Source organism: Plecotus auritus (genome assembly GCF_963455305.1).
Source record: "Plecotus auritus genome assembly, chromosome: 1".
NCBI lineage: Eukaryota > Metazoa > Chordata > Mammalia > Chiroptera > Vespertilionidae > Plecotus > Plecotus auritus.
Window position 1 is genome coordinate 217,471,594 of NC_137770.1, and position 11,556 is coordinate 217,483,149.

General features: G+C 39.5%; 1 protein-coding gene across 1 annotated transcript; it reads left to right on the forward strand.

Annotated features, from left to right (window-relative positions):
- Positions 1 to 504: 504 nt before the first annotated feature.
- On the forward strand, positions 505 to 11,335 carry CNGA1 (cyclic nucleotide gated channel subunit alpha 1; the record flags this gene model as incomplete). Its single annotated transcript, XM_080677647.1, has 8 exons — positions 505 to 632; positions 2,537 to 2,653; positions 3,829 to 3,891; positions 5,592 to 5,633; positions 5,712 to 5,813; positions 7,761 to 7,868; positions 8,623 to 8,729; positions 9,921 to 11,335. Exons 1-8 carry the CDS (start codon positions 526 to 528, stop codon positions 11,333 to 11,335), a joined length of 2,061 nt encoding a protein of 686 aa, XP_080533773.1. The 5' UTR covers positions 505 to 525.
- Between the last annotated feature and the right edge of the window lie 221 nt (positions 11,336 to 11,556).

Below are 11,556 nucleotides of genomic sequence, written 5' to 3' on the forward strand. Positions count from 1 at the left end.
GTTTCTCAACATATGTTGCTGGGACTATATGTATCACAATAATTTAGAGGGCTTGCTACAAATGTGGATCAGTTGCATCCTTATTCACTCCAAAGTGAATACCACTCAAGACATTTTTTCTGAATGCCTATAGACATTCACAGCTGATTACATCCATTTTGTATTGTATTTTATTATTTTTTATTATTTCTTAATTGTTAATGTATATGTGAGTTCCCTGTAGTTTTGTCTTACACCCACAGTGCCTGAGTATTTCAAAACTGGGTAAATCCAAAATTAAAAAAAAAGTCCTATCCCTCTCTTATATTCTTGAATTAAAAAAAAATACACCAAAAACTGGTGAGTGGTGATTAAGGGCTTAGGCCATGTTTCTATTCTATTAAAGAATAATTCTCACATATAACTGGAAATAAGATTAGAAGCATTACAAGAATGGTAGAGTGAAACTTTTGATTATGTATGTAAATATATAAAAAAAACCTTCCTACTAATAAGCCTTTTCTCTCCCCAGATATTAAACTAACCATGAAGAAAAATATTATCAATACACAGCATTCTTTCATAAACGTTCCCAATGTGATTGTCCCAGATATGGAAAAGAAAATAAGAAGGATGGAAAATGGAGCATGCAGGTAACTTCATTCATTTTTTTCATGTATTTTTAATGGAGCTCTTAAATTTCAATATAACTTTTAAAAAGTTTTTTAATCCTTATGAGAGAGAGAGAGAGAGAGAGAGAGAGAGAGAGAGAGAGAGAGAAACATCCATCAGTTGCCTCCTGTACATGCCCCAACCAGGGATGGAACCCTCAACCTCTTTGGTGTGTGGGACCATGCTCCAGCCAATTGAGCCACCCGGCCATGGCTCAATTTAACTTTTAATTTGTAACCTTGAACTTTATAGTTTATTTAATGTAGTAAATTTATTTAAACTTTGAAACAGCATAACTTGCACAACAAATAAACATAGACATTATTGTGCTCATTTAGAAGCCCCTATGCCAAATATTTTCCTAGTCACTGGCAACATTTCAATTCTAAAGGGATAACATTGTCATGTTGTGAAAAAATACAGAGTGTGAAATGCTAGCACATTTTAAAAGTATAATTTAAAGCAGTTACTCTATTTCTATAAGTGAAGAGAACATGTATACATGTAGTTGAATATTTTTTAATGGAAGGAATCCTATATAATAAAAATCTAATATGCTAAGTGTCCGGTCATCCAGTCAGCTGTTCAACCAACCAAAGTATAATATGCTAAAGCCACTCAACCGCTCACTATGACCTGCACTTACCACCAGGGGGCAGACAGTCAACTGGTCGACCAGTTGCTATCACATGCACAGATCACCAGGGGACAGATACTCCAACCGGTAGGTTAGCTTGCTGCTGGGGTCCCGCCGATTGGGATTGGGTGAGACAGGCCCGACATGCCCTGGAGCCCTGCTGTGGTCCCTCCCTGGCCAGCCAACCTCCCGCATCCCTCCCTGGCCCCAATCGTGCACCAGTGTGGTCCCTCGGCCTGGCCTGTGCCCTCTCACAATCTGGGACCCCTCAGGGGATGTCAGAGAGCCGATTTTGGCCCGATCCCACAGGCCAGGCCGAGGGATCCCTACTGGTGCACAAATTTGTGCACTGGGCCTTTAGGATTTTTATAAGTTAGTCCATATCCCTGTATATGACCTAGAAAGTATTTTCTTAATTACATGTATCTCACTGAATTGTAGTTACAATTCTACGTATTCTGTACAGTTCTCATTTCATTCTAATTAAAAGTTGCTGTGTGTGTTAGTTTGAGAGGGAAGGAAAAGGGGTAAAGGTCCCCCTGATGAGAACTGGCATTTCTCCATATCAGTTTAGAGCAAGCATGTCAAACTCAAAGGCTAACATGGGCCAAATAAACAAGGTTTAAGTTTATGTGGGCCGCAAAAAAACAAAAGCTTCAATTTTCATAGAAACGTAGGTTTATTTCAATAGAGACATGCTGAATACAAAGGGCTGAAATAAATTAGTAATTGTTAACATAAAATAATAGAACATTTTAATAAAAATTAATATTTTTTCTTGAACATTAACTTACCAGACACTGAATAACTGCACAAATTAATAAGCATAACACAAATAAACCTATTTTTCTTGTCCTCCGAAAGCAAACTATTTCCTGTTGCACACACCAAACAAGTCAGTCCAAGACTAATGATGTGGCAATTGGCTCTAAAATATTCGCTGCTAGTATTAGTGGAGAGAAATGGTGCACGTGCATGTAAGGCGTGTAAGGGAAACGAATGCAATATGATCACGTATAGTAATCAGTCATTAGCGAACATTGTAGTTTGTTATTAATAATTATGTATAACAGGATATTGTAAAAATTAAGTTACAAAATTTTCACTAAAATGTTTCTTACATACCGTTATATTGGCTGGGCCGCAAAAATATTTCTTGTGGGCTGCGTACGGCCTGTAGGCCACGAGTTTGACATGCTTGGTTTAAAGCATTGATCTCATTCATCTCTCCCTCCCGTTGGACTGTAGCTCCTTTTCTGATGATGATGACAGTGCCTCTATATTTGAAGACTCCGAGAGTGAAAACCCCTGTGAAAGGGATTCCTTCAGAAATAGGTCACGCAGGAAGGGAGGACCATCACAGAGGTGAGCAATCTGATTTATTTCCCCATACTGGTTTTTAAACCATTGTTTAGATGAAAAAAAGATCTCCTTTGAGTGGACTTAGCAAATGGTCCTGCTCCCTCATCACTATGCAGGATCTCAGGAGGAACTCGCTACTTCTTTTCTTGGGAGACTGCTACTGCCTGATGATTATTATATATATTTTTTACAGAGAGGAAAGGAGAGGGATAGAGAGTTAGAAACATCGATGAGAGAGAAACATCAATCAGCTGCCTCCTGCACACCCCCCACTGGGGATGTGCCCGCAACCAAGGTACATGCCCTTGACCGGAATCGAACCTGGGACCCTTCAGTCCGCAGGCTGATGCTCTATCCACTGAGCCAAACCGGTTAGCGCTGCCTGATGATTATTCACGTCCAATGGGCTCCAAGTCATACTCTGGCTGATCATTTTCCCTGAGACACATGTCTGTCTCTTAAGAAGCCTCATGCGCCAGTCCTCTCTGATTTCCTCCTTCTCTCTGATCCTTCTTCTAGGGCCCTGAAGTAGTTTAGCTCTGTTTGTCTCCATAAGAAAGTGTTTTAAACTTGGCTGTCATTTTTTAAAACCCCATTTGCCTTTCCTCTCAGGGAAGTAGAGCACTGGAGTGAGTAGGTAGAAGAGCAAAGCTTACAATCCTTCATAGGGAATAAGCAATCATGGAAACTTCAAACATGCTGCCCTGAGGGGGTGGGAGCTGTGTGTGGCGGTGTGGGTCAGCGGTTGCCATCCTATGGAACATGGTCACTTTTTATTTGCTGTTTGTCCTGCCTTTTTTTCCTTCTCTCCTATTTCTCTTTTCACCGACTACCTCCAGTTTTTCCACTATTTTCATTTGCCTTTCTTTCCCTTCCTCGCTTCCTAAGTGTAAGTCTCAGGTCTCTTGCTGGGAGTTAGCGGCATCCAGTTGGCTCAGTGGAGACCAATAAGGATGCCACTTCTCGGTGTGATCAACAGGTGTTTTCTAATCATTTTGGTTCATGGCATGATATTTGGTAGCTCATGCTTCATGGAGGCTCTATATTTTCAAAACTTGTCTAGACTATCATTAGTAATAAGTAGAAACTGAAAAAAAGTTGTTCTTTGAGACTGTGTGCTTACCATAGACATATGGATGGTGACTTCTATGATTTCACTGTACTTCTTCATTCCCTAGGGAACAGTACTTGCCTGGTGTCATCGCACTTTTCAATGTTAACAACAGCAGCAATAAGGAGCAGTAAGTATATTTATAATAGAAAACTAAAGCTTGTTTTTAGAGAAAAACCATTGAAAAGGTGGGGATATACCTGAACCTGTTATAGGGCAGATATTAGGCAAACTCTACCTAACACAATGACATTGATATTCTGTCGCTTTATTGTTTGTTTATGTACTTCTGAAAAATGTAGCTACCCATATTGAAAGTAGTATGTATGCATGTATGCATGTGAGCATTTCAATACTGTGAATTACTATTGTGGGCCCCATCTCTCTTTGAAGGGCAAGCATTGCCCCTAGTCTCTGTTCTCTCTAGATCCTGGCATCCCTCTTGCTCTTGGGGAGCCCAGTTCTGTAACAGCATCTCCTATTATCAGCTCTGGCCTACAGAAGATGTACCAGTGATGCTGGTGCCCTTTCACCCGCACATTTCAGATCATTTTTGTATTCTCTGAGCCTTCTTAGGGAACATAGGCAGCTGGTGGGCTATCTCCCTTATGTAGCATACCCATTTTAGCATACCACTCTCTGAGCCTTTTTGATACTTTCTTTTAGCATCTGGCGTGGCATTTTGTAATTTCTATTTCACTTGGCGTGAGCCCTCACCTCTTCTGAGCTTCCAAGCGCCATCTGAGCAGCGTGTGAGCACCATCTTCCAGGATCGATGCCAGGGTGTTCAATCCTGTCTCACAGGAGTGAGTTCCCATAGAGACAAATTCTCCCCTTTTCAACGTTATGCTCTGTTCCCATTTGACGGGATGACCTTAGATACCAAGCCTCACTTGTCAGTTTTATCTCCTATTTCTCCCCAATAGCAGCTTTTCCCTTCTGGTCATTTGTACCCACATGAAATTTATTTGTGCATTTGTACCTAAAATTTTCCTCCCTTTAACATCCTCCCTCTTCTCAACTTTTCCAACTCTTGCTCATACTTTGAGGCCTAGGTTTAGACCTACCTCCCTTTAACAGCCTTCTCTGGTAATCCTTGTGGTAGTGACATGCCCGTTCTTTCATGTGCCAATAGTAAATCTTACCAAGACATTGGAGCCAACAATGGCAGCCTGCGGAGACCTTGGGTCTGGCTGTCTGACTCCAGAATTCTTTTTCTGCTCATGGAGAAAACCAGTCATAGAAAGAGGCCTCTAATCACATAATTTCCATTCAGAAAGAAATTGTATATAGAAAAAAAAATCTCAAATTTAGTGAATGATTCTAAGACTTAGGATTCCACTATGTTATCACAGAGCTTTTTGACTACTCATAAAATAATTGCTTCAGGCAGAATTAATGCTGTACAAAAATTGATGGTATTTTCTTAAAATTCTCAAAGCTCTTATTTAAGGGTAAATATAAATAATATCAAGAATCCTAAATTTGAAAGAATTTAAAAAATATATATTGAAACTTTGAAAGTACATTCTTTTAGGGGCTATTGTTCCTTAAATTTCTCTCCTTGGGTTGATGCCTTTGGCCAGCTCCATCTTCTTCAGTTTTCCACATTCACCTACCCAGGAATTATTCGTTGTTTGCCTTGTTACCTGGATGCATGTACATTTTAGTGGAACTCTCCGTTAGAAGACCAGATTTCTGGCTTCGAAGCACAGGGGCAGGTCTTTGAATACAAAGCTGAGAATTATTGCTCAGTGGAGAGAAAAATAAATCATAATGGAAGTCAGAATGGAATTTGATTATGTGATGGAGATATTATTTTTTCTCTAGAGAGCCAAAAGAAAAAAAGAAAAAGAAAAAAGAAAAGAAGAGGTAAGTTAGACTTCCACAGTTTTCTGCCCATGACATTTTTTTGCATTTTAATACTAACCAAATATCTCACTTTTTCAGCAAGCCAGATGATAAAAATGAAAATAAAAAGGACCCAGAGAAGAAAAAGAAAAAAGAAAAGGACAAAGAGAAGAAAAAGAAAGACAAAGATAAGAAAGAAGAGTAAGTTTTTTTTTGTTTTGTTTTTAACTCTCATTGAAATCAGGAATGCACTGGTGATGGGTTTTGGATCCAGGGGAAATTTCCTGAAATTTTACAGTAAAGAGGCCCTCTGTGAAGACTAAATAGTTATTAAATGTAGTTTGACTTTTTTCTTATTTTCTTAAAATTAACAACAGAAGCCTTATTCTTAGTTTTCTCACCAAGAATTTTCATTGTTATCATTAATTCCCTTCCCCAAACCCTGACAAAGATAAACTTAGTACGGAGAGATAGTTAGGCTCCAAGGAGCATAAGATTCCTAGGATCTTGCCATCCATTTAAAAAACTGAAATATGAATTCAATAATTTCATTAACATTTTTGCATAATAAACACGATATGGGAAATACTCCAAAGTAAAGGAGTCTCCTTGCAAAAGCCATGCCTAATTTCAAAAGCAAAAACACCAGCCATTTGAATGATCCTTTTTAAAACAAACATTTGAGAATGGGAATTGCACCATTAGAAGGCTGAGTCGATACTGTTGTGATAATGTGGTTATTCTTTAACAGGAAAGGAGTAGTGGAAAGGCTAGATAATATAGGCATTTCATTTATACAGCTTTGCTAATTTAACACTCTCCAAGTCTATTTCCCGCTAATCAATGGGGGAAGGGACTGGACAAAGGCAGTTTGGACATATGCCCAGTAAGATCTGAGTGACATGGGAAGGTGCCTGTATGCCAGTCACACCTGGAAGTGAGGCAGTGCTCAGGGTAGGTGTAGCCACTTAAGGGTGAGAAACCTGACCACTTAAACTCCTAGACAAAGGCGCACACACTCTTGGCTCTTGGCTCTGGGCCCTCTTGGGACTCCTGTTCCAGGGAGTGCACTCCCTGCATTTGCAGGAGTCTCAGTAATGTAAGACGCCATACAATGGACTAAGGGACTTGAATTAACCTGATGCTGGACGGGACCCAGATGCATCTTGGAATGAAAGCTCTGGACACTGGCCTTGCTTTGGCTTTGCGGAACCCACAGCTGCCCCTCCTTCAGGACTGGCTTAAGGAAAATGAGACATTGGAAGCTGAGGAATATAGCTCCACACAAATAAAGTCTTCTACCGCACCTCATTCTCCCGTGCTCATTTCAGTGGCACCCCAAGAACCCCACTCCCATGAGCAATGGGGGAATCCCACTCCTGTACTCCTCTGGTAGCAGAGTGATAGTTGCAAAGCTCTTTTTATTAAAGGAAAAATTGTTTTATAAACTTACTTAAAACTTCTTACCAGACAATGGTTCAATTATTTGTGCCTGTTAGAAAGTTGTTGAAGTTTGTATGAAGAAAAAAGTCCTTAAAAATATAGGCTTGATACTAAAAAAAGTTTAAAACTTTTATTTGAAAATATATTTTCTTCCTCCCTTCCTCTTGCCCACTCTTGCCTCCCTTAATCCTTTGTACATGCTTATGCATATGTACTTTTATTAGATTGTGTTATATTCTTCTTTCCTACAGATTAGAAAGAAGTCCTGAGTTCTCCCCTTAGAGTGTAGTTCCTGGTTGTTTCATTACCTGGTAGGGGGCATGGCAAAGCCAGAATTCTCCCACCACCTATACCCTACCAAAGGGTTCTGTGAAATGTCCAGGGTTTGGCATGATCTATGCCATGATTCCTTCTTTGTGGCTGAAGAGATAGAAGAGTCTACAGCATCGCAGTAAAACAAGGGCTTTAATTAAAGTGTAAAATATGGTTTAAAGTAAGACTAGTAATTTAACTATCTAGCCACCCTTCACGAACTAGTTTCTTATGACTAATGCACTTATGCCAAGCTAACCTTCCCAGAGTGAGCTTCTCCAGCTTCCTTCTCTTTCGTTAATTGTGGGGGATGGGCATAGTCATATTTGACAGGTGAAATTGAAATGTTTTCGTTTCTTGGTAACTTTCCCCTCTGTGTCTGATTGCTGCTAGCGAGAAGAAAAAAGTCATGGTTATTGATCCCTCGGGAAACACATACTACAATTGGCTGTTTTGCATCACCTTACCGGTCATGTACAACTGGACTCTGATTATTGCAAGGTCTCTATATATTTTTGTGGATCTCAGCTCACTTCCAGTTTTCAAGTTAACTGACTTAACTGTTTGGCCTAGAGCTCTTCAGGACATACCTCTTTTCTTCATCACAGGTTGTAAAGAGACTCTATGTTGTTCTCAACGTGTTTTCCTAAGATCAGGACTAGGTACTTTCCCTCCCAATATACTTGGAAATCCAGTAGAAGGATAGAGGGATGAAGAGGATACTTTTAAATTTTTGATTGCCCAATCATTTAATTAGAACTTTGGGGGAAATTTTTTTTTCCTACAGGAAAAAAATTTTCCAAGAGTAGAAAAAGATCAAGGATCTAGGTTGGTTTAGAACAAGGTGTGTTTCCCAAATGATTTCTATGGTTCCCTGTCTTTTAGCCAGTAAACAGCTCAGTCATCCAGAACCAAGCATAATTTCCTGAAGCATTTGGGCACTGACAGTCAGTATGAACCTGGTTATTAATGTATATGACCCAACGTATTTGACTTCAGCTCTAGGTCGTTCATTCTTATTTGATGTTTTCATAAAGCTAACTAGTATAATGGCAAGAATGTTGAAATTCAGAAGTGTGAGAAAACTAATCCAACCACTCCAATTTGGGAAAAGATTTGGGAAAGCCATGGTTGATTCAATGGACTCTAAGGACCCCTCCTAGTCTTATACGTCTCATCATGAGAAAATTATATAAAGAGGACTTTTACTGAAATGGCTCCCATTTTATTTATATAAGCATTTTTTTTTTTACAGAGCATGTTTTGATGAACTCCAGTCTGATTACCTTGCGTATTGGCTCCTTTTTGATTACTTGTCAGATGTAGTCTACCTTCTTGATATGTTTGTACGAACCAGGACAGGTAAATATATTCAGTTTGGGATATTTTGCAATTTCATGCTTTTGTATCTATAATATAATTTGAAATTTTCTACTTAAAGCATTCTTCAAAATAACTCACAAAAACCTGTTTTAGAGGAAAAAAACACACATTTGAAAGCAAGAATACCATATTCCCACCCACAGGCTTAGTTCGCTCCAACAGATTAAGAAGGGATGTTTCTAGGCAACCTTTTGAATGTGGTGGGTGGCTTTCCTCTGTTACCCTGTTCACTGGGTTTATGCCAGGTGAAAGGACTAGAGAGAGCAGAAATAGGCTGTCAGCCTTGTGGGGAAAGGGACATTGCTACCTAACAGAGAGATTAAAGAGGCATGGGGGGAAGTGTCATTGTACCCAGCAGAGCTGTATTAGAAATTTTGTAAGAAACAGAACACACATCCTTAACTCAATTTTGTGATCCATGGTGAGGCATTATTGACTAGGGGGAAGAATCTAATAACTACCTACTTCAAGTACTCTTGTTAAGTAGATGTAAGCTCATTGTTTCTACAGTGCTTCCACATGCAGAGGCAACCAGTGAACACAGAGCGTTGCAGTTGTTGTGTCCTATTTGCAGCTCTGATAGTCGGTATAGGAGGAAGAACAAATTGTTTTCCTAGTGAAATGTATTAGAGCGCCGAAATGCTGGATTTGCTTCATCAGGCCCATGGGAGCAGTGTAGGAGAAGGGAAGATCCCACATGTCTAAGGAATGCTGACACCAAAGACACTTATGCTTCACATTGAAGGAGCTAGGAAAGAATATTCACAATGGTACCCATGTTTCAAGGGTGGGGTTGGGGTTTTGTCAAGAGAGTAGCCTGAGGTATAAGCACAGTACTCAGGGGTCCAGGAGACTTTCCAAGAACACTGTTCATAAAAGCAGTGGCTTTGCCTGGATGGAGATACTGATCTGCAGAGATTTGTGTATATATATACATTGCATATAATTTCCCCCTTTACACTTGCAAAGTTTTACTTTTTATTTCTACAAAATAGTATATTCCATAGCTATATGTTGATTGGTACTCATATCTTACTACATTGCTAAAAGCATATTTATTGAAAGTGAGTTCTTGTTTTGAGCTCAATGAAGTTTATTGAGAGTTACTTCAAAAAAATTCACAATAGCATAAAAATAAAACACATTAAATTATTTTTTTTTCTATTTTAGGTTACCTAGAGCAAGGACTGCTGGTGAAGGAAGAGCTTAAACTCATAGAGAAATATAAATCAAACTTACAATTTAAACTTGATGTTCTATCAGTGGTACCAACCGATCTGCTATATTTTAAGTTGGGGTGGAACTATCCAGAAATTAGATTAAACAGACTCTTAAGGATCTCTCGAGTGTTTGAGTTCTTCCAAAGAACAGAAACAAGAACTAACTACCCCAACATCTTCAGGATTTCTAACCTTGTTATGTACATCGTCATCATTATCCACTGGAACGCATGTGTGTACTACTCTATTTCCAAAGCTATTGGATTTGGAAATGATACATGGGTCTATCCTGATGTCAATGATCCTGAATTTGGCCGTTTGGCTAGAAAGTATGTATATAGCCTTTACTGGTCTACACTGACTTTGACCACCATTGGTGAAACACCACCTCCTGTGAGGGATTCTGAGTATGTCTTTGTGGTGGTTGATTTCTTAATTGGAGTATTAATTTTTGCTACCATTGTTGGTAACATAGGTTCTATGATTTCCAACATGAATGCAGCCAGAGCAGAATTTCAAGCAAGAATTGATGCCATCAAGCAATATATGCATTTTCGAAATGTAAGCAAAGATATGGAAAAGAGAGTTATTAAATGGTTCGACTATCTGTGGACCAACAAAAAAACAGTGGATGAGAGAGAAGTTTTGAAGTATCTACCTGATAAACTAAGAGCAGAGATTGCCATCAGTGTCCACTTAGACACATTAAAAAAGGTGCGCATTTTTGCCGACTGTGAGGCTGGTCTGTTGGTGGAGTTGGTCTTGAAATTACAACCCCAAGTCTACAGTCCTGGAGATTACATTTGCAAGAAAGGCGATATTGGACGAGAGATGTATATCATCAAGGAAGGCAAGCTCGCTGTGGTGGCAGATGATGGAATCACTCAGTTTGTGGTATTGAGTGATGGGAGCTACTTTGGTGAGATCAGCATCCTTAACATTAAAGGCAGCAAAGCTGGCAATCGAAGAACGGCCAATATTAAAAGCATTGGCTACTCAGATCTGTTCTGTCTCTCAAAAGATGACCTCATGGAAGCTCTAACTGAATACCCAGATGCCAAAGGTATGTTAGAAGAGAAAGGGAAGCAAATCTTGATGAAAGATGGTCTGCTGGATATAAATATTGCGAATGCTGGACAGGACCCCAAAGATCTTGAAGAGAAGGTCACCCGAATGGAAGGGTCAGTAGACCTCCTGCAAACAAGGTTTGCTCGGATCCTGGCTGAGTATGAGTCCATGCAGCAGAAACTGAAGCAAAGACTAACCAAGGTTGAGAAATTTCTGAAACCACTTATTGAAACAGAGTTTTCAGCTATTGAAGGATCTGGAGTTGAAAGTGGGCCCACAGACTCCACTCAGGACTGAAGAGCTAGCTATTAGCAAGGACACACCTCATGATCCTTTCGGTCATGTGACTAAGTGATGAGTAAGTTGGAAGAAGAGGAAGGTACAGCTGGGGAATTTTCCATGAGGAAAATGTGCTTTGGTGCAGGACACAAGGCCAACACACTTGCATGTAAGGTACTATGGTTAAAGAATCATTGCATCTTGGGATTTTCCACAATGGACAATGTGCAAAGATATAA